General features: G+C 52.7%; 1 protein-coding gene across 1 annotated transcript in view; it reads left to right on the forward strand.

The window, feature by feature from the left end:
- The first annotated feature begins 4,312 nt into the window (after positions 1 to 4,312).
- Positions 4,313 to 27,806, forward strand: part of MNT (MAX network transcriptional repressor) — a 42,795-nt gene continuing 19,301 nt past the window's right edge. Inside the window, exons 1-4 of the mRNA XM_063341269.1 lie at positions 4,313 to 4,574; positions 19,267 to 19,843; positions 22,854 to 22,895; positions 23,617 to 23,728. Of these exons, the coding sequence (XP_063197339.1) occupies positions 4,508 to 4,574; positions 19,267 to 19,843; positions 22,854 to 22,895; positions 23,617 to 23,728 (798 nt within the window). The 5' untranslated portion in view covers positions 4,313 to 4,507. The remainder of the gene's footprint in view (positions 4,575 to 19,266; positions 19,844 to 22,853; positions 22,896 to 23,616; positions 23,729 to 27,806) is intronic.

A 27,806-nucleotide genomic window follows, 5' to 3' on the forward strand; every position in this document is an offset into this window, starting at 1 on the left:
GACGTTTAAGCTATTAGGTGATCCTTGTGGCATTTTGTGTATAGGTGGCGTCGTAAGATAGTGTCATCCTCAAAATGGCCATTTTTCATCTCCTCTGAAATCTTGTCTTTTTGGGGCAGGGGGAAAGGGCGGATATAAGGAAAGATAACGGGACCTATAACCACTGCTTGTTTTCCCTACACTAATATATGAATATCACGACCATAATTATATCTATATAAACCCAAACCCATTCAAACTTTATATAATGCCATCAATAACCCTGAAAATAAAAAAATGCATTTTACTGAGTACAGTAAGGTTTTGCATTTGGTGTGCTATTAAAAGTGCTTAAACATTTTGGGTTTTTTTCACAACCCAGCTTCACGTTTAAGATATTATCCAAATTCACCACTCATAGTGTACAGGGGCAATTTCATTCATGCTCAACTCCACTGATTTTAAACTTACTACAGCCAGAATATAGTAGAGATTCATATCTGTGCCTTCTGAATATCATCTGACATTACCCAAAGGACTGACTAAACAGGAAATACTAAACAAATAAAAAGTTAAACCTCCCTGGGCATTCCCCTCAAAACAGGTAAAAAGACACAGCTCTGAACCTACGTATGCTTGTAATGGAAACAAAAGCTTTACGTCCTCATAAGTTACACCTAATCTTTGGAGAAGATGAAACAAACGTTAGCCAAAGGATTTGGTGGAAAGTTTCAGGCCCAGGAATGGAAGCCAGAGCCCTCCTGCAGGACTCGGGTGGCTCCCGAAGTGCCCCAGCACTGTCCCCAGGGAGGTGGCAGTGCCACCAGCCGCACAGCAGCACCGCAGGGCTCGCCCGGGGCCATTCCTGCCTGCGGGCGGCTGTCAGGAGCGGCCGGATAAGGAAGAGCAGCGTACACCCGAGCAGAGTCCAGGAGGCGTGTGGGGAAGGACGGCCCTGACTTCAGACCGAGCCGCTCCCAGGTGTCCTCAGCCCCGGCGTCTGCCTGTGCGTGGCTGGGTGGCACAGGGAGCCCGGCCTGCTCGTCACGGGCCAGAAATTGGACCTCTCTGGACTTTTAGCACATACGCCAAGTTTTAAAAACTCTCCCCAACTGTTCACTAAGTCGATCCACATAATCTAAGTGTTCTGGTTTACGGCTGTCCCTAGTAACAGGGTCAAATGATTCAGGGAAAACCTTTCTTAGTGTAATCCTCCAGAGGTAGATGAATACACAGTTGATGGGTTTTGGATGCATTCCCAAGCTGCAGCATCGGTTGGGTCCAAAAACTCACAATAAATGAATTTAATCAGGAAACATCGCTCTGATATGAATGTCAATGGCACTGATTTGTACTTTCAGTTGCCAAAATTAGGAGCTAGCTTAGCAGCCGAGAGCCCACGGAGCTCAAGGTCTCAGAAGAAACAGCTCTCCTCGGAGCTTAAAGTGTTGCAAAAGACATTACCAGACAGGCAGAAGGAAAGTTCTGCCTCCTACTAAAGCAGTTAACCCAGCACAGGAGTAAACTATTCAGACGTACCTGAAAACACTTCTTTTGAAAGCCACGTTCTAATGAATATACTGCTTTAGACCACTGGCGGTTGTATTGTCAGTAAGTTCCTCTAATGATTCGTTCTTGTTGTCTTGTTTTTTTACCTCGCCTGCTAAAACCCAAGAGTTTGTGGCACTCGCAGGGGTGCAGAGCCAGCAGGGCTCAGAGCCACACTGCAAAGCACGGGCAGGTACCACGGCGCTCGGCAAGAGCACAGGCTCTGTGGTTAAGGGGTATTGTTTGTGAAGCAAATTTGATCGCAGAATGAGCAATTCCTTCTTAAAACTGAGGCCGTCTAGAAGAACCACGCTGTAAACCAGCGTGGTTGGTAGGATTATGCACGGTGTGAATGACGAGAGAGAGGTGGCTGGAGAAAGAATCTGTGGTTTACTGCACTTACACACATAGACCCGGTCTACAAAACTGCAGCCCACACCATCAACTTGGACTGCAACAAGTGTGTGTCCCAGCCGCGGATTTCAGCCCTTCTTCCTCATGGATAGACGGTCCAAGGCACCTTTCTGGTGTTGCTATCTTGTGGTCTGAATGCCCCGCTGTTCGAAGTGCCGCACTGACCAGTCCAACACCTGGATCCTGGCAGCGCTGTGCCGCATGTGGCGCAGACGGCAGGAGCCGTGGGCTGTCCTGCCCGGAGCTCCGCCGCTGCTCCTCACCCTTGGCTGCTCTATCACCAGGCCAGCCCGATTTATGAACATAACATGCACAACGCATGCAAAAACCATCTAAATATGACCAGGTTACAAAGCGAAGGACTTAGGAAATGTCAGATTAAGTTTGCCCTGGAGTAGCTTTTACTGAGCTCCTTAAGGGTATGTGCATTGTGTGACTTATATTAGTGATCATACTATTTTTACACAGGCCTCCCGCTGAGTTCAGCGTGCGGCCTGGACGTCTGCTCCAAGGAATCAGGGCCAGGTGAGGAAGGGCATTCATGTTGTTAAAACTCCTTCATTTACTGCAGAAGTTGTGAGGAGGGCTGAGTCAGTTTGCAGGAAGAGGATGGATGGATGGATGGATGGATGGATGGATGGATGGATGGAGAGCAGCCGAGAAGTTCCGTGGAAAATGACACCCGTCCCTCCATTAGCTACAACCTCCTGATGGTACCGGGCGAGTTCCTCCAGCTGGGCTCTCACAGACTGTCCTTATCTACATCTTCCACCCTCCAGTGATGACGATACACTCATTAATGTTGTGAGGTATTCAGATAAGCCACAGATGAGCTCACAGCAAAGCCCAGGAGGAAATGACTCCTTCCATCTGCAGAGGAAGATCTGAGGAGCATGCAGTAACCACAGAACGTGCAGTAACCGCGGAGTGTGCAGTACGTGAGGGCATCAGCCAGGCGCTGGGCGAGGAGGAGACACCGTCCTGAGCGGCTGTTGCGGGTGGCGTGGCAGCAGGCGCGCGTAGAAGCCAGCCCCAAGTGCCGCAAACCAGTATGGCCCAGCTCACCAGGGCCTGGTTTTGCCACCTTCAGTGGCCATTCCTCAGCGTAGTTTTTGGTCTGTGAATTCCTTAGTTTTTTAAAGTAGAATAAAAGTTCTCACATGAAAATCTTTTTTTTTTTTTTTCAATCCCATTCCCTCTAAGAGCAGCATTGTTATTTCTGATCAGTTTCTATTTCCTTTACTTCAGTATCTCTTCCCAACCCCAAAACCGAAGTGAATCAGAGGCACATCCTTAACATGGAAAATTTCAGTGTGGATAATTGAAGTTTAATTTAGTTTTGCAAGCTACTGGAAAAAGGCCCTTACGAAGGAAAACGTTAACTAATGTTAATCATAGGCAGCACTTTCATCTCCGCTGCGAGGTTTTTCCAGAAGAGCAGGCGCTGCTCGCGGGGAATTTCTGGGGACGCTTGTCATGAGGCTCCCTCCTTGAGAGGGCTCGTCCTGTCCCAGCGACCACCGACCGACGCGGGGCAGGGGAGGTGACACACAGAGCCCCTCGTCCTGTGCCCCCGCAGAGCCTCCGACCCGGGACAGCTCTGGGGAAGTTCTGCTAAAGCGGGGCAGAGGACAGGACGTGGGAAAAGGGAAAAAATGTTCCCGTGTCCCAGCCTGGTGGTGCTCAGCGCTCGCGTTTACGGCCGCTGCGGTATTTCGGATGGAGTGCAGATGTCACGCTGGCTAGCCAAGCCCATGGCGGATGCGCGCTTAAAAACATAATTTTATTTTCTTGACTTTGGGGTATTTGGGGGAATCCACCCGCGGGAGGCCGGGGCCAGATGACAGACACGTCACCCACGTGCGCTCGCTGCTGGCACCAACCCCCCCGCCCCTCTCGGCGGCAGCGCCGCAACCTGCCGCAACTTACGTTATTAAAAAAAAAAAAAAAAAAAAAAAAAGCCGATTTCGGTCAACCGCCGCCTTGCGGGGGGAGCCGTGGGCGGCGGCGGCGGGTGGGGCGCGGCGCGGCCCCTTTAAGAGGAGCGGCGGCGGCGCGGGGCGCCCATGTGGAGGTGCTCCATGCCTTGTTGTCCTCCGCTCCCATTGGCCGGCGCCGCGGTGACATATTGTCATGGGCCGCGAGCGCACTGCGGGGGGAGGGTGGCAGGGAAAACCCGGAGACCGGAGCGACGCGACGCCGGGACGGGGCGAAACCGGGGGCCGCGGCCGCCCCCCTGCAGTCGGCGGGGCCGTCGGGACGCCCCCGGCGGGGGCGTCCCGACGGCCCCGCCGGCTGCGCGGGGGCGGCCGCGGCCCAGGCCTCCCTCCCCGTCCCGTCCCGCCCCATCCGACTCCGCTCCGCGTCTTGCCGCCGCCCGCCGCGTAGTAGCGGGGCCGCGCCAGCGCCCGCCTGTTGTGTTTCTGTTGCCGCCCGCCATCTTGTCGCCAGCGCTGCTGCCGTCGGGGCGAGCCGCCGGGCGGCGCGGCGCCTTGCGGCCCGGGCCCGCGCTACCGGGGAGGAGGAGGAAGAGGAAGAAGAGGAGGAGGCGGCCGGGGCCCCCGCCATGAGCATCGAGACGCTGCTGGAGGCGGCGCGGTTCTTGGAGTGGCAGGCGCAGCAGACCGCACGTGGTAAGGGGACCGGCCGCCCCGCGGCGGGGAGGCCGCCTGACAGGCCGGGGGGTGGCGGAGGAGGAAGGACGGCGGGGGGTGCCGGTGCGGGGCGCTGCCGCCGGGGGAAGCGTGTGGCCGCCGCCGCGCGGGGAAGTGACAGGGCGCGGGGAAGTGGGGGGGGGGGGGGGTGGGGGGGGTGGAGCGCGGCACCGCCCCGGCGGGGGCTCCCCGCGGTCGGGCCCGGCCCCGAGGGTGTCCGCCCCCCCTTCCACATCCCCGGTGGCCCCGGGTTGGGGGAGGGAGGGGGGGGGGGCGCCCGGCCGCCCCCGCCCCGCCCGCGGGCGCGGCGCCGCCGCCGCGGCGCGCTGCGTGTCCCCGCGCGGCGGGGCGGGGCGGGGGCGGGGCCGCGCCGCGTGACGCGTCAGGCGCCGCCCGCCACCACGTGCGCGCCGAGCGGCGGTCGCCCCGGCACGGGAGCCCCGCCCCCTGTGTGTCCCGTCCCCCCCCCCCCCCCCCCCGCCCCGCCCGGGGCCGCCCCGGGAGCGGCGCCCCCCGCCCGGGCCCGCGCCCCCCGCGCCGTGGGCAGCGTCCGGCGGCGGCCGGGGCCCGGCGGTTCCGACGGCTGTGACGGGTAGGGGGCCGGCCCCGTGCCCGCCCGCCGCGCCGCCGCAGGGGCGGTGGGGCCGCGCTGCAGGCCGGGCGCAGTGACAGCGCGGGTACCTGCGGCAGGAGCCGGGGGGCGGCTCTTTGTGTGCCGCCGCGGCGGCCCCATTGTCTGGGTGATGAGTCATGGCTGAGATGGGAGATGCGATGAGGCAAGAGGGCCCGGGGACGTGCAGGGGCGAGAGCCGCCCGGGTGGGGAACAGAACCGGGAATTGAGGGCTGCGGTGCTCCCTCGGCCGGGGCGGGAGCCGGCCCCGCAGCCCCAGCGGGGCGGGCGGCCTGTCTCCCCCCCCCGCCTTAAGCCAGTGGCAATTCCCTTGCCTTTCTGGCCAGACGCACTCCGGGGCTGTTGATACCTGCAGCCCTGGCCATAGCAGCGGTTAAACGCCGGAGAACTGGTGTAAGCGTCTATTACATCTGCTGCTGCTGGAAAAGATTTTAATTATTATCCAGCTGCCCCACGTTATGAGACCGTTTTGTAAACGGACGCAACAAGTGAGGGTCTGGGATGTGTTGGAAGACGTGCCGTGCCGACTGTGGGGCAGAAGGGGCCGGAGTGACCCGGCTGCGTTGCGCTGGGTGACCTCTGAAGGCTGAGATCGTTTCTACGTGGCGCGCGGGCAAGGCAATGCACCAAAAAAAAGAAATGGGGTGGAATACAGAGCAGGAGCGCGGAGCAGCACACACGGGTGCGTGGGGATGCTGTTCCGTAGCAGAGCCCGCTTCGGGGGCACCAGCCTGGGTGAGCTGCGCAGTGCCCAGCGTGGGCCTGGCGGTGCCCCGGGGGCTGCGCGTCGTGCGTGAGACCCACCGTTAACGGCTCCTGCTGTGACAGATGTGGCAGAGCTGAACTGACAGCGCAGCAGCGGCGTGGGTGCAAGTGTGGCCACTTCGGGAAGGCGTGAGCACCAGCAAGATGTGTGGCGTGAGAGGGAGGAGCCCGTCACTTGAACTTAGGGTAACAGGAAGGTGTCAGGGGAGAGCACGAGCAGAGAAATCACTGGGAAAGACAGTTTGGGCAACAATACAGCATTCTAGATTGTCTTCTTTCCCTTGCCGCCGTATTCCTCCCCTGCCTCTTCAGAGGAGTGTTCAGAGAAGCTTTAGGGTCTGCATTACACCCACAGTTACACTGCATAACTCCAGGGGTCCAGTCTGGCCTTGAAATCAATCCAATTCAGGAACAGCATTAAACATGTAAAACAAAACTGATAAAAAGCTGCTGGGTCCAGAGCCAAAGGAGGTGCTGCAGAGTGCTCAGAGCACTCTGCAGCACCCGTCCCTCAAGAGCAGGACAGGACCCTGCCCCAGAGTCCCTGCTGAGGCAGCGGTGAGTGTGGTCTGCGGCTGCTCCTTGTGGCTCTGCCCAGCTGGTGGCCAGGCCCTCCTGCCAACTAGGTGGCAAAATACCATAAATACTCAGGCTGTTGCTTTTTATGAGGAAGAAAATGGATAGAAGGACAAATCATGAAGCTTTAGGAGAAGGGAGAGCGGAATGGCTTTGGGAGGGAAGAGGGTTAAGGTACGGCTGGTCCTCTTCATGGGGATTCCCGGCGACCTGGAGCACTGCCATACTCGCACATGAAAACGCGGTGTGTGGGGCGTCACTGCTTGTCCTGCCGGCCTGGAGAGCACCGTGGCCACTGCCCAGCCGGAGAGAGGTGGTGGAGGGCACCCTTGGTGTGCCGTTCGTGATCAGGAAGGAGAGCTTTCTGAAAAGAGGAGATGAGGAAGGATTCCCCGGAAGCAGACAGCAGTCGGGTCTTCACGTTCTGCTTGGACTCCCTGGGAGGTCAGGCCAGCAGCTTCTGTCACGGCTTTGTACGTCTTTTTGTGGTTTATAGCTACTGGGGGTGCAGCATGAGTGATCCCCAGCTCTGGGGACAGTGCGGGTGCAACTGCGGGAGAGCTCCGTGGGCTGACCTGGAACGAAATGAAGTCCCTCGGGGAGCAGAGTGGGGTCTGCAGAGCTGCGAGATCGACCCCTGCCCCAGCATCTTCCCCCTCCTTCCGCGTAGTGCATGGTGCCACGTGTGACCCTGGGGACTCATGAGGCACGGGGAGAGGTGCGTGGCGGAGCGGGGCAGTGGTGTCCTGGGCACCCCTGAGCTGCCTTCTGCCGCACGTCCCGCGTGTCACAAATGAAGTAGCGCTTGGCTTTGGCCTCAGGTCCTGCTGTAGTCATTGAGCTGCATATTTCTGTCAGCACACATGTGGTGTCCAGGCGCTTTCAAACCTGACACGAGTGTCCCAGAACGTCCCGTTTCCCCGCCGTAACTGGTGTCTTTGCTCAGGTCTGCTCTGTTTCCTGGCAGATGACACATGGGGCTTCTCCTGCTTGTCCAGCCTCTCCCACCAGTGGAAAATCAGACCATGTAGGCTTCGCTTTTCTTAATTTGTAACCAGAGCAGTCTTGTTGTGTGCTGGCAGCTCTCTGAGGGCCGTTTATTGCTTCGGGGAGTTGTTGGGACACTGGTTTTCACGTGGAGCCTGCCCTGCTGCCAGCCTGCGCACGGCGCTGTCGCCTCTTGTGTCCCCAGGTAACCGGGCACTGCCTACAGTGTGGTTTGAACTGTGTTTACAAGATGTTTACCCAAAAGCCTGTGGAATATTACATATTATAGGTATTAATATTTCAGAGAACACAATTTCAAATTGCTGAAAAAAGCTGAGTCAAAATGCATCAGGTGAGATGTACCCGTAAGAACGACAGCTTGACAGAGGAGAGCGCCGTGGTACAGATGCCACTGGGACCTCGGGGGTGAAAGAGACGCCGGTGCTGTGGGGGTCCGCCAGTTGTGCCGCTCATTATGAAAGAGGAGTTCAGAGTTTGCTGAAACACTTGCTGGAGTTTAGAGGACGCAGTCCACATGGTTGGTTGTCGTCTCCCCGGTAAACTGGGAGCAAATGAAATGAAAGTAACAGGCTAAGTTAGAGGCAATTGTGGGCTTACTAATTAGAGAACTATCTGGATACATCTAATGTTTTTTACATCTATAGAATGCTCACTCTTGATGACACTTCCACGACACAAACACTTCTGCTATTTACTGACTTAAAATAGTATTTTTTTGGAGGCTCTTTCCCTCGTGTGCTCATTGCACATCCCAGTTTGATCGCGCGCGTCTCCTTGGGTTTGTTGGGTGCTTTGTGCTGGGTTGCACGACTCGGGAACGGTTCCTTACAACCGCGTGTGACGGGTTTATGCAGATGTACAGAGAGAGGTAACGAAAACGAAACCGCAGTGGTTTGGCTCGTCATTCGTACTCCTGTTCGTGCGCTCAGCAGACCCGTTCTCCTGCACGATGACAAATGTTACGTAAATGATGATACTAGTAATAATGTTATTTGGATCTCATTAATTTTGGGGGGAAAAAACAACAGATTAGAGGGAGAGGAGGGGGATAGTTGATGTTATGCATTTCTTAATATAATATTAACACTAGGGGAATGCAGACAATAACAGACACGCCCTGGACAAAACACCATGTTGGCCACACACTTCAGTGTTTGCTTCTTTTGGGAGTCGGGATTTTGAAGCGCTCTTGTCTCATCCACATCTGCGCTTTCATACTTCATAACATTGCTGCCGATAACCCTTTTTTTCTGTAAACAAGTGGCTCACGTGTGTAAATGCATATGTGTACACATGCACAAACCCGCAAACTGAGATCCTTTCGCTGTCTGTTACTTGTAAACTCCAGGGACATTTGACTTGAATTCGAGGGTGGCTGATTTCTTTGAATGTAGGTTAATCCAAGAATGTTTCATGATCTAAGAAAACAAATTTATTTAAAATTGCAAGTAACTAATACTTGTTTTCTTAGGGTTTTTCCCATAGATAACTCATCTACGACCTGCTCAGCTTCTGCTCTCTGCTTTGCTTGATGCTGCTCCATTATGTTTATGGCTTTTCATTTTTTTTCAATGTTGCCAGCAAGGGTGGTGATGGAACAGTAAGCGTAGTCCTAGTCCTTTCCCATCTCATCTAACAGCTGCTTTGGCACACGTCTTAATTGCGTGGGGCTGATAACGGGATGTTGGTGGCCAGAGGGGTCTCCCCTGGCTGCAGTGCCACCCACCTCCTGCTGGTGGGCGAGGAAGAGGAGCAGCTCACGCCCAGTACCCGTGTTCTGGCAGTGGCTCCGTGCTGTGCTCAGTGTGGTCCTTCTCCAGTGTCCCACAGCAGGTCTTAGGGTGTTGAGACACATCTCCAGGAACCCCGTAGGGCTTTTAGGCTGTGTCTGGATGCCCACAGGTCCTGAGCGTCCCTGGTGCGTGTGGCCACGTCCTCAGTCATCGCTGGCCTGCTGCAGGCAGCGCTTCCACCTGCATTTCTTCAGGTGAAGTTAAAGCACCTCCTGACAAACAGTGCAGTGTTTATCTTTTTCCGGAGGGTTGCAGGTATGGGAGAGCTGCGCTGCCGCCCCGGATGATGCCCGTGCCCCGGCACGGGTGGGAATGGCTCTGCCAGACCCCAGCACAGCTCCACCTTCTGCCGTCGGCCTGCCCAAAGCAGGGAATAAACCCAGAGCAGGCTGGCTGCTGGAAATTAATTGCTTTGCGTAATCCTAACCTATTTTGTTATTCTAGTGCTAGACTAGCTGTTCTGCTCACCTTTTCCTTTCTTTTTTGTCCCTTTTTCTCCCTTGATGATGGGCACGAGCCTGGCGCAGGCCATCAGGCCGGGTGGTGGAGGACGAGGGAGTCGCGGCGGCCGCAGAGGGGACCCCTCCCGCGTCTGTGTTGTCTGCAGGGTTCATCTCTCCTGATGTGTTCCAGTAACATTCCACCTGATTGTTTTGTGAGGCAGCACGGCATCCTGGGCCCACAGCGGGGCTGAAAGTTGGGAATCTGCTGTCCTGAACCCCCCAATGCCTTTTGCTGTGCTGCGGGGCACGTCAGTTGAATTTTGTGTACGAAATACTGGACTTCCCAAAACCTGACAAAACTGCATAAACATAAAAACTTTTTTTTTTTTGAATTGATGAGAGCTCTGATCCTGGATGGAATCTTGTGGCTGTCGGTGCCATGGTGTAATCATATTCAATATTTGAAAGGGTTTCCTTTCCTTAACTTGCTGCTTTTCAAGAATTTAAGAGCTGTCGCGCTGGGGAGCGCTGGCTGCACCCCCAGGGGCTCTGGTTCAGGGCAGAGCCACCCCTCAGCTGCAGTCTGAGGGGAAAAGTAAAACTGTAAGTCGTCCTTCGTTTCCCATCTGTATCTTCTCTACACATACAGGCATACGGGTATGCTTAGGAAGGGAGCGATAATACAAATACAAAATAGAGCATACAAAGTTTGCAGACCTTCCTTGTCCCCCAAAAAAGCAAAAGTCCCTTCCCTTGGCTGATAAGTTGTTTCACCAAGGGACATCAAAGCATTTTATAGTCTTCAGGTGAGTTTTGCAGCACTTCTGAGAGGTCCGGGGTGGAAGAGCTGAGGCGCAGGGGCTTGAAGTGCCTTACCTAAAGCTGTGCCTCGCTAAGGCAAGAAGTAAGGTTGGACTTTCTGGTCCCCAGTGTCCTGTCCAGCGGGGGGTGGAGATTGGAGTAGAGAAAGCCCCAAGACTCGCTGAACATCATACCATCTCCTGACTGGAAGCTGCGTGTGGTACATTGCAGAGGATGGGGCAGGGATGAATAAGGAGTGTTTTGTCTTGATGAGTTGAAGATGTCCCTGCTCATTGCAAGGGGGTTGGAGTAGAACGCCTTTAAAGGCCTGTTCCCACCCAAACTATTCGATGATTCCATGAAATCGGGTCTGATTGCAGATGGTACAATTCATTCTACTTGCTAGTTAAAGATTCCCTCGGGCTTTCCCTGTGCTTCCTTCAGCCTCTCATCTTTTTCATAGCAGCAAGTGATAGAAAAAATTTGTTTTCTTTGTGTTTCCGTGCTCAGGGTTGTATGTAGAAGCATGATGTATATCTGATGGTACCTCATGAGAGCCTACACGGTGGTGATGGCTCTGCAGAAGGCGGTGGAGGTGCTGTGTGTTCGCACACAGAGAGCGCTGCCAGCAGCTGTGCCTCGACGCTGTTGCTGGTAATGGGATTCCCCGGTGTCCCTGGACAGCATGCTTGTATTTCTGTGTGTAGAAGAGGCAAGGGACAGGGAGAGACTGTCCGGAGTGACCTCGGCAAAGTGCTTTGGTGCCTGGGAGCCGGTTCTGCTCAGGGTAGTGAGAGATGCTGGGAAGGGCATCAGACTCTATAGTGCCCACTCCCAGCTTTCCAAAACCACCTCGTGTGAACAAGACCGTCTGAATTTGATTTCCACTGTAAAAAATTTTCGTCGCGTTCCTGATTCTGTTTCCTTCATATACCTGTTTAGCTTGTTAAAAGCGTGTCCTTGCTCAGGGAGTCTCCAGCCCGATCTCTGACTATTTGTGTGGCTCAAAACATGCCAGGTTTTTGTACTGCAGCACAAAATGCTCCCTGGTTCAGTCAACCCCTCACATCAGTGCAGTCTCATTACCATGAGAGAAGGTTTGAGAGGACTTGGCAGCACCTCACGTAGATCCGTTGATGATCTGGGTGCTGTCAGACAGTCGGGCAGAGCAGGCGTCTCCCTCTGGAGAATCTCCTGCTACCTGCTGACAGCTTGAAGCATTCAAACAAGTCTGTCACTCTGGTTTTGATTAGCTTTGCTCTCTCTTATTAAAATTGCAGTGGCCGAGTGGTAGGATCTTGCCTGTGAGGACATGCTGTAGTTTTGGGTGTGATGTAGACTGAGCTCTTGTCTGTTTGCAGTAAGTGCAGTGAACAAAGGCCATACCAAGTATTTTTGATGAAGAACACGCGTTTAGTGTGTGTCTGGACCGTCAGCAGGTGATGCTCTAGGTTCGAGGTTTTTGTTGTGCAGGTGGACAGACTGGCAGTGGTGCTGTAACGTGGGCTGGGGGAGGATCTGGACTGCTCTGAGATCCTGTTCTCCTCTCCGGCTGCCGGCACGCTGGCTCTGGGAGTCAGACGTTACCTTTGGGAAGGGCCTTGCTGTGTGACTGAGAGCGGTGTCTGTGAATTCAGAGACAGCAGGGATAACTGCCCTGGCGCAGCCAGTTCGGGTGATCGAGGAAAGCTTCCACTCCTGTGCGCAGTTAGTGTGCTTTGATGGGCACCTACCCTTGGATTCTTATCTCCTTTTCTTTTTCAAGTACGGAGATAGGATTCTGGAGGGTAACCTGCCTGTTTCCATTCGTTTCCGTGAGAAGAGAGCTGACTAGTGTGAGCAGCCTGTGAAAACAATCCCTGGCACGGCCCTGGCATGAAGGTGCAGCAGTGGGCTCTTGTCCTCATCGTGGGGATCGAGGAACGTTACATGAACTGGTGTCGAGCAAATACGCTTACCTAACAGGCTGGTAATTAACAGACAGATCCGGTTTTGCCATGACTCAGTCTGTTACGTGAAGTCATTTAACCTGTCTTTGCTTCAGTTTCTAGAGTGTTAAAAAAGCCAAGCAGTGTGTCTGACTTAAAGAAGTTTGCAGCCGCTTGCATCCCCAGGGGCCTGGGACCTGCTTGCGAGCGGTGGGTGAAGGAGGGTCTCGGAGTCTCTTCTGTGGGCACATCCAGTGTCTGGGCCTTTTCTTTTGTTTTAAGAGTACACAGTTTGTTTATCATACTGTTTATTAAGTCATCCCATGTTTACCATTCTTTTCCGACTAGTGCATTTGAAGAGCGTCGTCGTTGGCTGTGTTTCTGCAGACTTGAGCATGTCTCACTGTCCCGGGGCCAGAAGGGGAGACAGCAGTCCCCTTGTGTGTGTTGGGGCAGGTGGGCTTGGATCGTGCTGGTCGTCAGTGCCGCTTTTTGCTCTGAACTGCGGCACAGAAGCTCTTCAACTTGCAAATAACGGCTTATCAGAATGCGTTACTTTGTCTCCCTCTTTCTTAAACATGCTGGTGCCCAATGGAAACGTGTTGAGACAGCATCTCGTATAGAAACAGCTCTGTGGTTGTCTTCCCCCCGGGTGAAGCTCCTCAGATGATGGAGCAGTCCGTAGTCAGTTGTGTGCTTGTTGGTAGCCACTCTGCCTGTCAGAGCCTGAAGTGCTTTCCTGCACTTCGTCCTGAATTCTGCAGAAAGGTACAACCAGAGTTTTACATCAGTCCAGCCTGCCAAGCTTTGGTGCTCGACACCGTCACGGCTGGAAGGCACTGGGGTGGTCTCTGTGTATATGGTGCTGTCCGTGATGGTTTCACTCTTTTAGCAGTCTTGATCTGTTTTCTTTGCCTTTGTAGTACTGCTAAACCCTGCCCTTTATTTCTTTCTTCTGACCACTAAGAGTTAGTTGTAACTAAAATGACTGTCTGGAGCTGCTTCAGGGTTTCAGTGAAGCACTGGAATAGCAAATTAAAACACAGTGTAAATTATCCATAGAGATTTGTGAAGTTGTTGCTCTGAGAAGCATCTGACAGGTATTATTTAGTTATGATTGATTCTTCTTTGGGGCTTGTGAGATGATCTACAAGATTTCTTGAGGGTCTTTCCAACCTTCCTTTCTGCGTTCCAGGAGCCACGATGGTTTTGTTGAAGGGAAATACTCATTTCCTCATAAGCCATCTGTCTCCATAAAGAAGGAATAAAGCGTGTCTGCTTCCTAGATTTTATCAGGCAAGAGGATCATCTTGTCATTTCTCTAATTTGTTTCAGGTTTGGATACTGAGCTCACTTTGATTTCTAAGAGTTACAGATAAGCCCGTCATGCTGAAATCACTAATGGTCTGTATTGGTTGGTACTAAGGAGGGATAGTTCATGTGAAGGCTGATTTTCCTCTGCTTTTACAGATATGACATAAATGTGTCATCATCTTCTGGCTGAGAAAGTAGAGATTCAAGTATTTTTGTCATTGGTAGTGGATGGTGACATTGTCTGCAGATAAGGTATGAAGAGCCTGTGGTGTGCCAGCGCTGTGAGGGTGGCTCGGCAGAGGGAGTCTCAGGTGGGAGCCGGGGTCTCTGAACCCCGAAACTGCAATCCCAGGAGGGCTGGCGTAGCTCTCACTGCTCTGGAGTGTGTCACGAGCTTCTGGCTTCTAATCCTGAAGGGTTTCAGTATCCTTTGTGAATAGCGTGCTTTAAAAATGCAATTTAGTCTTTCTTTAAGAACATATTTGTGGCCTGGTCTGTGTTAATAGGAAGGGAAATGGGGCGTCTTGGCAGCAGGCTGAAATCTGAACACAGCACCTAGAAGAGCAGCAGCAAGTGAGGAGCCATTGAGTGCCTTGTGGCCAGCTCTTGCCATGGGCTCACTGGCGAGGGCTGCTCGGCGACGGGCACGGCCAGGAGCCGGGGCTCGGGACGAACTGCTGTGTCTCGGGGCTGCTGCGTTACTGGTGGGGAAGCAGCAATGCGAAGGGAGGGACACCAAAGAAAGTGGGTTTAGCAGAGATGAGAGGGAAGAGTTGGGCTTGTGTTGTGCTGTTGTAACCAAAATTCAGAGGGGCTCAGAGAAAGGGGTCACAATCTCAAAGCGGTCTCAGTCCTCCTGCTTGTTTCTCGGCTCTGGAAAGCGCCGGTGGCTGTTTGCTGGCGGAGCCTGTGTGTCAGCAGCCTGGGTTATGACTCAGAGTTGGCCGGGCTCAGGGTGAGCGTTGCTGCTCTCCAGTACTGCTGACTCTGTTCTTATCATCCCTTTCCTGGTTCTCCCATCCGGAGTCTGGGACCTGCAGAAACAGAAACCAACCTTCAGGCTCCAGCCTGCCCTTCCTCTCAGCGTGGCCGTCCCCTCCCCAAGCGTGGCCGGGCCAGCCTCGGAAATGGAAGAAGTCTGGAGACTCTTTCTGTCCCCAGCCCTTTCCTGGGACAAACAAGGAGTCACTCCTGTGGGTGACGCTTCTGTAGAACCGGTGTAAGTGAAACCCAGAGCACTTTTCTCTGGGTCTGTAGTGGTTCGTGGTGTGCAGCATAGGCTCCCAGAAGCATTGAATGATTCAGAGAAAACACTTCAAACTATTCAGAAAATTACAGCACAGAACATCCAATGCCTAACTGTTCACGGAGTTGAGTCATGTTGTCCCTCTGTACTGGGGAGGGACGATTCAGCATACGTGGAGGAAAGATGCTTGATTATGCAAAGGCACATGCCGTTGATAAATTCTGAGATGATAGTGTCCCTAGTACGAAACGGGAGCATTAAAAAGGGCACTGAAATGCCGTGAAGGCATGCTCCCACAGCATGGCTCCGCGGGAGGCTGGGTGCCATACGCGGCGCTGCCGGCCCAGGGGCACGTGCGGTTCTGCCTGCGCAGCCGCCGCCTTTGCTGGCCATGCTTGCCGTTACTGATGGGTGGCATTTCCAGGGCAGGCAAAAGGGAGGAGATAAATTTAAACCCAGCAGATTATTAGGTAACAAAGCTAAGAGTGCCTGGCACTGTTTATTCCTGGACCGTCAGGGCCTTAAAATAGCCAGTCAGGAACACTGACCCTGTTTCTGTGTCCTCCTGTGACAAGATTTGCTGTTCCGTCCTGTTGCTGCTGGCGCCCTCCTTACGCCGTGCCGCCTCGTTGGCTTGGCTGACAGGCTGGGGTCCCCGCTCCCGCCGCCTGGTGTGAGCAGGGTGAGGATCCTTGTCCCCTCGTGCCTCCGTTGGGTTCCAACCCCCTGAGGGTTCACAGGGGATGGTTCACTCCCTTGATTCAGTCCTCGGCCCCTTTGAGAGTGCCAAGAATTGAGTGGAAATGACACACAATTTTGGTGTGGCCCTGCCGGGTCAGCTGTCCCTCTGAGCCCAAGCGAATGCCCTAAGCCTTGCAGCTTTCTCCATGGCGGGCCTGCAGGAGCTCATGGGATGAGTAAACTGCGCACGAAAGAATGAGCCATGGCATGCCGGTTGCCCTTCTTTGTTTTTGTCTGTATCTGTGAAGTAAAGTGGGTGAACGTATTTCATATGGAAAAGCAAAGAGCTCTAGGGGGCTTTTTTAAAGCGTGTCTTTAGTTTGTTTGTAAGGTGTGAGCACAAAGCGAGCAGGAGACGCAGATTTTCCCAGCTCGATGGAAGCATTTCTGTCCTGAAGTGGGGTGTGTTAGGAAGAGGCGGCTTTGAGACCCTTCAGTCCTCTCACGGGCAGGAGGGTCGATGGCGTGGTTCCTTTTTGCCTGTGGATGAGTCAGATGCAGAGAACAGCGGCTCACTGGTGTCAGATTTTGGCTAAAAAAAAAATAATCCTTGAAATAAACTCCTTAGCTCAAGGGAGCTCAAGATTTGCAACACCAAAGGCCTTGTTGGCAGCTTGTCAGCAGCCCCAGGGCTGCACCTGCTTCGCAGAGACATTTACATAAATATTTCTGATCAGTAATGCACGCTTGTAACCTTACTTTCCTGTTCTCTTGGCTTCCCCGATGAATGAAAATTACCCGTTGTAGGAATTTCAGTGCCGACTCCCGCGCGTGCCCTGGAAAGCATTGCCTCAGCGCGACCTCGGCTGCGGTCTCCTTTCTCCATCCTCTGCTCGGCTGTCGCGGCGCTGCGGCCAGAAGCCAGCGCAGGAGCGAATTCGGCACGGGCAGGTTCTGCTGTCCCCATCGGACCTCGAGCGCTGCCTTTGCCGCTGCCCTCCCTCCGGCATGGGGCAGTTCTGCGGCTGAGTGGAAGCTGTGCCGTCTCTCCTCCGGTGCCTGCCCAGCCCTGGGCAGCTCTCCCTCTCCCAGCAGCTGGCTAACCTGTGCTGCCCCGGCGCTGGCCACGTGGCCAAGCACACACGTAGGAAACACGATTAGTCAGCAGGTCACCGGGGCTGAGTTTCCTTGTGCGTCCTGTGCCAGGCAATCACGTTGGCTCTGGCTGCAAACCAAGCAGCAAAGTGGAGCAAAAGAATTGCAGACAAAGGGCTTTTATTTATTAGTTATTAATGCTGTTCAGTTGAACCAGTCTGAAATCATCGGTAGCTAAGGTTTATGTTGTTTACATCAGGGGATTCCTACTGGGGTTTTTGCCACCCTGCCCTGCTTTACTTCTTCCTTTAAGGAAATGTTCATAATTACCCTGAAGTATTTTGAGAAAATACAGAGAAATACTGCATTCAGACTCTGAGCTTCTATTTAAACAATCTCCCATTTTGGAGTCAGTCAGACCTTGAGCTCACTTACCCTCCTACTTGGTGCTACAAGGAGCTGAATTATAATTTTGGATTTGAGTCTCAGGCAGCCGTGGGAAGAGTACTCTTTAGATGTTAAATCCTTCCAGATCACTGAATTTCACGCGGTGCCTTCCCAAGTGCCGCAGGTCAGAGCCTGGAGACGCAGCCCTGGTGCTGGAGCTTGATCCAGGTGTTGCTTTCTGCTTCTGTAGGTGCTGGTTGGCTGGGTGCTTAACCCCATTCCTGGTCTCATACGGCACATGTTCGGCTGTTGCTGGAGCTGAGCTGAAGGAGGGCTGCTGAGGTTTGTCGGGTTTGAGGTTCCCCCCTTGCCCTGCCGGTAGCAGGTTCGGTGCCTCCCTTGAAGCTCACGCTGGACGTTTCTTGGGGCACTCCTCGCTGGCCTTTGCCACCCGGGGGGCTCGGATGCTCTGTGCAGGCCTGCTGTGGCTCTGGATGGGGATGTTCAGGCAGACAGTGAGCAGAGTTGGGCCATAGCTCCAAGCATGCTGTTGGTTGCAGCTCCTTGGAGGCTGTCAGGACTGGGATCCGCTGAGCGTCACGGACAGCGGGTTCGGAGATACTTGAGAAAGGCTGGGAGATGTCTAGATGCCAGGGCCACTGGCGCCACAGGACTTGTATAAATAAATTTCATTTGTGCTATGTTCACACAATTAAAGCCGGAGACCTGGATCGCATTTAATGAGGTTTATTTTGCTAGTCAGGCCACACAGATTTCATTTGCTTTGTCTCGTGTTCTGAAAACGTATAGGAACATATGCACACCAAAGCTAAGGGCTTGAATAAAATCCAGAGCAGTAAAGAAGTGCCCTGGCGGGTTTGTATCAGTGTAAAGTCCATGAAGCTAAAATGTACGCTGATAGTATAAAATACAGGGTATTTTAACCTAAGGAGCTTGTCCTGCCCCGTGGCTGCTGTTTATCTCTGGGCTGTTGGGTGTCCTGGGCAGTGCTGGGAGAACTGGGAGCGGGGGACGCCTGGCTCACGAGGTTTCCCTGTCTCCCACACACGGGCTCTGGTTTACGAGGCGAACCTGAAATGCCCCGTTTTTCCCCGGGATGCAGCTAGTCGAGGCTGTTCTCTGGGCTTGTCTTTACCTCCCTGGAAGCGAATGTTCATGTTGTACTGCGGCTGTCCCGGGGCCAAGGCAGGCTCCTCGGTAAAATGCTCAATAGCTCTTTGCCAATTTAAAAACAGAAAAGGAAGAATTGAAAATGTTTTGTTGTGGTTTGTTTTCTTCTGTTGTAGAGCAGAGTGCAGTGATGTGTCTCCATGGGACACAAGCAGGGAGGGCTTTGGGAAGGTGGGGTAGAAGTGAGCATCGCTCACGTGCTGAGTCCTTGTGCAAGGGCCGGCGGGGACGGATCCTGCACCTACACCACATCCCTCTGAGAGCAGGCACAGGCTCCTGGCCAGGCCCTGCCGCAGCTCTCGAAGGTCCATTAATCTTGTTCAGCTCAGTAATGTTTGCCCTTGGCAGAAAGGCCTTGCGATTTATGGGTTTGGAGCTTGTGAGTGGGAAGTGACTGGATCAGGCCGTTTCTCTTCACGTGGAGCTGCGACAGAGAAGGAGGTTGGTCAGGTGGTGTATTGCTTTTCATCTGCGTCTGCGGTCATGGCCTCCCGGAGGAACCAGGGGTCGCCTCCGCTCGGTCTCGAGGGCTGAACGTAGGGCAGCGTGTGGTTTATATTTAAACAGTCTGTGCTGGAGTGAAAGGGCAATGAGTGGAAGGTGCAGCATGGCTGGGACATGGGATGGATCTTCAGGGGCTGCCACGGGTGCTGCTGTGGGCTCAGGGTGTGCCGTGGGCCAGGCTGTGTTACCCCCACGGCCTCCATTTCCCGCTGGGAAAGGCCAGCGTTTAGTCACCAGCCTGGTTAGAGGCGGTGGATGGGGAAGGTCAGGGAAGCGCCATTAATCACTGTCGGTGTTTCTCTTCCAGAGGAGAATGAGAAGCACGAGAAGCTCCGCCTGGAGAGAGAGCAGGAGCAGAAGAAGGCCGGCAAGACCAGCGTGCCACGGGCCAACAGTGCCATCGTCCCTGAGGAGCCCCGGAGCGAACTGCTGGTGCCCATCTCCTCCCCGGCCCCGGCCCCCCCGCCGCCCCTGCCCCTGGCAGCCCCCATCTCCGTCATTCCCATCCCTGTTGTCACCAGTCCCCCCCAGCAAGCTGCCCAGACCACCCTGTCCCCGCCGCTCGTGCAACGCCACCAGCCCCTCGTAAGCACTCCTGCTGTCACTAAGGAAGCATCTTCGGTCGCGCCGGTCATCCAGAGGCCGCCGGGCCCGCTTCTGCCGGATGGGAAAGCTGCTACCCCCCCGTCGGGCAGCCCGAAGCAGCTCCAGCATTATGCGGCGCCGGTCCTGGCCATCTCCCAGCACCATGTGGTCCAGCAGCCCATCCAGCCCCAGCCACACCAGCCCCTGCAGCACCCGGGAGCAGCCCCGCCGCTCGGGGCTCTGAAGCTGGCTCCAGCAGAAGATACGAAACCAAACGAGCAGAAGAAGAGACCTGGAGGGTGAGTGCACCTTGTGCGTGGAGGCTTCTGAGAGGGACCAGACAAAAACGATACCGAAAGCTGCATCGACCTGGAGCAGCTACTGCTTTTGCAAAGAGTTGTCAGACCAGAAATACCAAGATCCGTGGATGTTTGGATGTTTGGTTTTTTGATAACAGGGTTTCTTAGCTTGATGTTTTTTTATTTTTCCCCCCTGACCACACACTGTAGGGTTCTGTACAAGGATTTCTTTTTCTAAGCCAGAATTGTCTTAAGAAGCAAGTGCCAGCACTGCCTGTCTGATCTCAGGTGGCATCTGGTATTATGCTTGGCAAAAGATCTCTGGTTATACTGGTCAGGGAAGTCGTGCAGCAATGCTGCTTGCAGGAACTCTCTTGAAAACTGGGATGTGATGTGGGAGGCTTTATTTCGCAGATCAGAGATCACCTTAGCTGCTGTTTCGATTTCTTAGTGCTGTAAGTGCTGAGAGGCTCCTGCTTGTTCCAAAACTCCTGCAGCCGGAAGGAACTGAAGGCTGATTAATCTGTCCCCACCCTCAGACAGGACTTGTGACTCTGATGTTGCTCCAGGTTAGTGTTTGTCTAACTTGTTCTTAAGGAGTTTGGCTGGTGGAGACTCTGTCTTCTCCTTAGCAGTTGTTTCCAGACCACGGTATCCTAATACGCAGTCTGGTATTATTTCTCGTGGACTGGGAGAACAAATCATTCCCTTCTTTGTGGCAGGCTTTTACCTGTTTCCCTTGGCCCCTCAGCCTTCCCTTCCTGCAGGATAAACAACCTGGATCTGTTCAGTTTTTCCTCCTGGACACGGTGTCTAGACCTCTGACCATTTTCCCCACTGCCTGCAGCGGGCAGATGACTCTTCGCAATGGTGTTTAACGTGGTGTGCTCACCCCACGGAGGCTGGGTGGGCAGCGTCTGCGTGTCCTGCCTGTTCAGCGCAATAAGGCACATGTACCCCTGGTTTCAGGGCAGGGGTGGGGGGTCTGGCTGGGGTTCAGGGGAGATGCTGCTAGATAAAATGCCGGCTGGATTCCCCCCTTGCTGTGCAGCACAGCAGCGGCAGCCTGGTCCCACTCCAGTACGGCTCAGGCTGCCGTGGTGAGATAGACCCAGCAGAGATGGAGTCCCTGCCAGTTGCTCTGGTCCACCCAGCCTGAACCAGTGCCTAAACCAGCACCAGCAGCAGAGACAGACAAAATGCAGTCCTCTCCAGGGCAGGGACCTGCTCAGGAGAAATACTTTGGCCAGGTCAAAATCTGTCCTTGCGTTTTGCTCCCTCCTGGTGGAGCTCAGTATTTTGGATCTATCAGAAGTTGAGGACGCGGCAGTTCACCCTCTTTTCCCCAGGTCCTCTGGTCTTCATGGAGTTTGCTCTGGTCTGTAGCGCAGAACCGCTGTAACCCAGTTGTGAGCGGAGCACAAGCGCGGGGCTGTGAATTGGTACTGACCTTCCCCATGAACGGCCTCCGTGAAAGCAGTGGTATTTTTGGTATTGTCTTATGGGAGCAGGAAGAGATGTAAGATATAGTGGACAAAAAAGGGGTCCATAGTGTCTTTTGGGATGTAGAGATCCCAAAATGCATAGGAGGAAGCAGCGAAAGTAATGTAGATAAGAATTTGTAAAGATAATGGCATTTGTAAAATGCCAATATAATTCCTCTAAGATAGATTGTGATCTTTAGAGCTTGTCTATAAAATGCAAAGCTGCAGAAACGATAAGTGTATTTGCGCTTTAATCAAGCGGAGCAATCACGGATGATGTTGTGTGGGTTGGGATGGGTGCAGAGGGGTTTCCACTGGCACAGGGGTGCTGGGGGGTTCCGCTGTGTGAGCGGCAGCTCTGCGGGCAGGGGGGGCTGGGGCCGCACGGCAAACGGCTCCTGTGCCCTCGGCCGAGCATCGCTCCCGGGAAGCTGGAAGGGCTGTCACCCAGCGCGAGGTGCAGCATCACCGCTCGCTCTGTGCCCACAGTCAGTGTTTTTCATGCAGGATTTCTGGAGTCCTTGGCATAGGCACACTAGAAAACTACCTGTCTGATGCTGAGCGAGTTGCAAAGGTTTCCTGAAATGCATTTTGATGGAGCACCCCAAGGTGCGTGCTCCTCGGCTCCCCAGAATTGCTCCTTTGGACATAAGCACAGAAAAGAGGTTTTTTTCAGCTTGTAAATGTTTCATGGGAAATGTCTGTCAAATATTTTTTTTTAATAGCTGAATATTTATTAAATATTAAGATAATTCCTGAAATACTCACCTCAGTGTTGGTGTATTTTCATACGAAGGCACATAATTATTTTGCGTAGTGTACGGAAGATATTTGAAATCTCCACGTGTCTACTAATGTGCTTTATCAACACAGCAGCAGAAAACTAAGATAACATGAATTTGTTTAGCCTTTCCTAAAAGTATTCCTGTGATTCGGAGGGTAGGGACAGACCAGAACCCTAAAAACCATAAGCTCACCCAGGTTCTTCCTTTAGCAGTGACTGGAGGATTCCTGGATTACTTCATTCCATATTTATGCTCAGCTGTGTTATTTCAGGCACAGTACAAAACTAAAGGGGTTTGAAGTATGTCTGCCAAGTCCTGTATGCTTTAATTTGAGACTGCATAAATCTCACCCCACTGGAGTATAGGCGTAGATCAGAAATGGGTCAGAATCTGGGCTATCTAGTAGCGTATAAATACACACAATTCATACTTTGTGACTTTCGCTGTTGATAGTAGCCCTCTCTGTAGATATACACACGTTATACTCCTGCCTCTTTGTATCCGGTGTGCAGTGTGTGCGTAATGCTTATCCCATCTAATATGCATGTAAAGTATGGAGTTTATATAGTATAGGTAGAAACATACATGCAACTAGCATTAAAACAGTGCTATCTGAACACCACTATTGCTGTTTAATACTTACCTCTGTCGGAGACACACAGACACTGCTGAAAGTACAGGTTGAATGGCAGTAGTTTTAAACCTGACACTGAGTTTATCTTTGTTCTGTTTGGGTTACAGGGTTGGGACCAGGGAAGTACATAATAAATTGGAGAAGAACAGGTGCGTAGAAAGCCAGGGGTTTGGTTTTTTTATTGTAATTCCCCTTCCTTTTTTTTTTTTTTCTTTTTTGCCTATAATCTGTTACTATTTGTTGGCTTTGGTGGATTTTTGTTTGTTTGTTTTTTAACAAATAACCTGACCAAAATTCTTTAGTGACTTTTAATGAATCATGCGATATTGCTTTGCTTTCTTATAGCTCAGTTCTGCATCTCTTGCTTCCTAGTATGTTTTACTTAACTGTGTAATTACGTTACGATAACCCTGCAAAGCCCTGATCCTGCAAAGTAAATGCCTGTGTGCATAACAGTGTAACTTCTCTTTTGATTTAAAGTAATAAACTAGCCAAGGTCAGGGGCCAGCGTACGGTGTGAATACAGGATAAAGATCAGTTCCTGATCCAAAACTCTTCTAAGCCTAACTAGCTGAATTGGAAATACAGTAAAAGTGGAAACTACAGCACAGAGAGATGAGATATTTCATTCAAGATTGCACAAGGGTTTCTTAACAAACCTGGGACTAAAATCTGGGCATTACAAGCCACAACCCCCATGTCTTTCTGCTGGGTTGAGCTGGTTGGAAGCACACAGGTAGTCTGGGTGACTGCTGTGCACGTGGGTGAGTGCTTTGCTGGATTAAGGCCCAAATTAAGCTCTAGCTCGCTGCTAAATTGGTTGCTGGTGTGTGCTCCCACAAGCTGACAAGCCACCTGTGTTTTCTTTAGACGTGCGCATTTGAAAGAATGCTTTGAGACATTAAAGCGCAACATCCCCAACGTAGACGACAAGAAGACCTCAAACCTCAGCGTCCTAAGGAGTGCCTTGCGATACATCCAGGTATGTGCAGCGTTCGGGTGACTGCTGGCTGTCATTGTGTAGCACTTTTATCTACTGAAACAAGGGAACGGCGCTGTCTTTGCTTAACCAAGTTGCTTATCTGCTTCCTGTAGTGCAAAGGGAAAAGGGAGAGGGAAACTCCCATTCCCCCTTTTCCCCCTATGCAAGTCCAGTCTTTTGTAAACTCCAGATTTCCAGAACATTTTGATTCTCCAGAAGCACTTGCTTCCTGCAGTCTCCTTATACTAGAAGTTCCTAGTTAACTGCAAGTCATCCGAACCAGCGATGGTGATGCAGTTGAGGTGACTTTCACCTTCCTGAACAGATAATTCAGATGATCTTCAAAAGGGACGTCCAGACCGTATAAACTAAAGCTGCCTCTCTTGGATTAAGGTGAATTCTAATCCATATGTTTTGGTGAGGTTTTCTGTTTGCTTAACCAAAACAGACTGGCTTCCACAAAGGTTTTGTGGAATTTGTCTCAAATTTTTGTTGAGAGACAGATGTAAGTACAGGCCCTTTGCTTGGAGTCAGGGAAAGGCTGGAATTGGGGGTTGCAGCATGGAGATCTAGGTGGATGGGGTACCAAGAATGAGTCTGGGACACAGTAAAGGTAAACTTCAGTTGTGGTGTTTGCATGTTGAGTGAAGTGTCAGTGTTTGCTTATTGTTGTTTATCTCGTATTTGACACTGTCAGAAGTTTTGTCAACTTTGTGTGTTGATTTGTTCTTATCCAGCATGTTTTCCATATTTAATATTTGTAAAAGTGGTTAATGGTAGCACAAAAGAAGTTCTTAGAGATGTCCTCTGTGACTGTGAAATCAATAGCGTGTAATGCAACTAAAACTCATCTGGAAAATGGAAGAGTTGCTAAATTTGTAGTGCAAATGAAGAGAGCCAATAGAGCTCCTACGTTTTGGTTGGAATAAGAGGGTGCTGAGAACTGTTAACAATGGACTTTTCCACAGCAAAGCATCCTCTTTTTTCCTCACTTTCTTCCCATTTTCCTCCGTCTCTCAAATGCCGTTTAATTCCTGTGTTCAGAAGTACTGGGCATTGACTACTTGCATCTATTTCACTTTAGAGAGTCAGTGATTACTCATCACCTTTCGGAATTAGAGCAGCTCAGGCCTCCTCATTAGTCTTCACCGGTGACTTCTCTTTGCAGAACCTTTCGTTGGGGGAAATTCTAATGGTGCCGGGACACTGGAGGATAGCAAACAAAAGGAGAAAGGCTATGTTGCTTAAAAAGGTCATTTTTTGAGATGTGGTTGTATTGCAGCCTAACGGGCATGAGAAAAGATGTGAGCTTTTAATTTGATTTCAGGCAGGCTGGTGTCGGTGGAGATGAGCTTCCATGGGCAGTAAGGGAGACGGAGTGATCTGATCACCCGCTCTCGCCTTCGGGAGCTGAGCTGGAGTCAGGGTGTCACGAAGGGAGCTGACGCTCTGTGAATATTGATGCAGGTGCAGACCTATCCGTGAGCAGACTCTGCTCTCCGGCAGTGTTTCTATTCTGTGCTTTTGGAAGACAGATTAAAATTCTCTTTGAGGATGTCGGTGAGGATGGCCAGTTCTTCCTCTCCCTCTTCTCTGGTTCTGTTGTGAAATGTTTTGAGGCTTAGACGTAGTGCAATTTTGTGCTCCCTACAGGTGTGTGTACCAACGTCTCCGTAAATTGCTAGGAATTAGACTCTCGTCATGTCCTGTTATGAAGTGTAAACTGCTTTTATGATGGTCCAGAAGGTATTCACTGATTCAGAACTGCATTTTGTTTTCTTCAAGTTTCTGCCACTCAGGGTCCATTTCAGTGCCGCCTCTCAGTTGTTTTTCCCAGCATGGAATGGCTGGGATCGGGTCTGTCAACCCGACTGCTCCGGTGTGCCTGTGCTGGTCTCTGTGCCCCCAGCCTGGGGCTGAAGGGGGTCTCAGGCTGGTGTAATTGCAGCGTATTCGGTCATTCAGCGCAGTGAAAATGCAGAAGTTCTGACAGTTAACATGGCAGGACTTGCATCCTGGTGTCGGGGTCCATCACAGCGTAGGTCACCGTATCTGCACAGCTCTGGTTTACTGCTGTGCTGCCTGCGAGCACCACAGACACCGTGGTCTGCGGGAGGAACCGCTGCGGTGATTCGTCTTGGGCGTGCGGTGCCAGTGCCAGCGTCTCAGAAACGCACCAGCGCCCGCGTTGCCTCCGGGCTGCCTTCGGGGAGTGCGCAGGGAGAGCCCTCTGCTTCTCCCTCCCGTTTCAGCGCAAAGAAGTTGAACATTTTGTACAAACGTTTCTCCTGTCCAGGTGTTTCTCCAGCTTCCCACTCAGGGGTGGCCTTAGGGGTAACGGAGCTGGTTTTGTGGTGGCACACAGGGTCGGGGCGCCGCAGGAGGCCGGGACGGGTGGGGAGATGCCCCACAGTGGCACAGCGGGGTGCGGGAGGCATGCACAGGAGCAAAGCCCGGGTAGCGGCCTGGGGCCATGGGTGCAGTGCTGGCTCCCCTGCCTGGAGTCTGCCCCATCACCCATGAGGGCCCGAGGGCTGCCGCAGCGCTGGGACGGGGCCAGCCCGCGCACTGCTGCGTCCGTATGTCCATCCATCAGCTGGGCTGGCGCCAGCAGAGGGGAGGAGGCGGGTCGTCCGCCAGCCTGCGGCCGGGCGCTCGCCCGCCACGGCAGCCAAGGTCACGGCGACCTCGGGCCCGGCTGCCCGCCCTCCCCTCTGGCTGGAGCTCGAGTGCCAGCATCCCCCTCCACGTGTTCAGTGAGCACATGGCGAGCGCCAGCCCCTGCGTGACGAGGTGGCCGGTGAGTGGGCCGGCTGCCCAGCGCTGGCAGCGTGGCCAGCTGGCTGCCCCACGGGCGGCGGACACGGCGCGGCTTGTGTCACCTCCCAGCTGGCGCAGGCCACACTCATGGTGCCTCACCACCACCTCCTCCTCCTCCTCCTCAGGTGGCGGCGGGAGCGCCGCGGCAGCTGCTGCCAGAGTCCGCGCAGCAGGGAGTGTCCCAAACGGAGAGCATTTTCCTTGGCAGCGCCTTCGCTGTGCGTCTCCGCCTGAGTCATGGGATGCTGTTCTGCTAAAAGTTTGAGTGTACTAATTATTTGCCTGAAAAAAACGGATGATTAGAAATCTGAGTTGAATTTTCAGAGTTCAAAATTAATTTTTTTTTTTTTTTTAAATTCGGTTTGATTTTAGCTTAGATCTGCTGCAACAAAAACAATGTGCATCAGCGTGGGGATGGATGAACTGCCTGAGGATGACGCCTCTCCCCGGGGTTACGGGGAGCATAGGCGGGACTGCAGACACCTCTTACCAGCTCAGGCAGGGTGAGATGGATCCCAGCCTAATGTGCAGACAGGAGCAAGACAAAACAGAAGAAATGTTGCCTTCTTGGCAGCAAGTGATGCACCAGACTCGGTGTGTTTCACTGGATAGGCTGGTGCTTACCCCTCTCCCTTGCAAAGACAACAGGGGAATTGTACAAAGGAGATTTAAAAGTAAAACCTCTTGCTCTCAGTATAGCAAAGTAGTTTTTCCCTAAAGCAGGGAAAAAACACCAAAAAAACAGTCCCAAATGAGTCTTGCAGAAGAGCGCAGCGTGCGGGCCCTGAGGCTCTGCTTAGCTGGTGATGGGTGCCCGCGAGGAGTGTGACAGTGCACTAATTGTTGCAGCCTCTCTTTCCTGCAAAATCCTTTTTCCCCATTCCAGCTGGAACTTCTTTGAAACAGGCTGTTTGTTTCCTCGGCTGGATTTAAATATTTGTATCTGCATCAAATCAGATAAGTCAGAAAGTTAAATTCCGAACTTCCCATGGAGCTGTCATTTTAATTTATCCTTAAGAGTTGGGCTTGTGCTCTGCAACAGTAAATTAGAATCTCTGCAATTAAACACACTGTTGCACAAAGGAAATTAGGCTGAAACCAGCTGGAAGTTAATAATCCTTTTAAATGGTGATTCAGTTCCAGGCAGTGTAGGCTGTTGTGCTGTGGCTCTCGGCTGAGGGAGTTGTCCCTGTGGCCACGGAGAGGGTGGGCTCCGGTCCCCAGCGGCATTTATTCCACAGGCCACCTCGCCCTTCGT

The sequence above is a fragment of the Chroicocephalus ridibundus genome, chromosome 7, assembly GCF_963924245.1.
Source record: "Chroicocephalus ridibundus chromosome 7, bChrRid1.1, whole genome shotgun sequence".
In the NCBI taxonomy this organism is placed as follows: domain Eukaryota; kingdom Metazoa; phylum Chordata; class Aves; order Charadriiformes; family Laridae; genus Chroicocephalus; species Chroicocephalus ridibundus.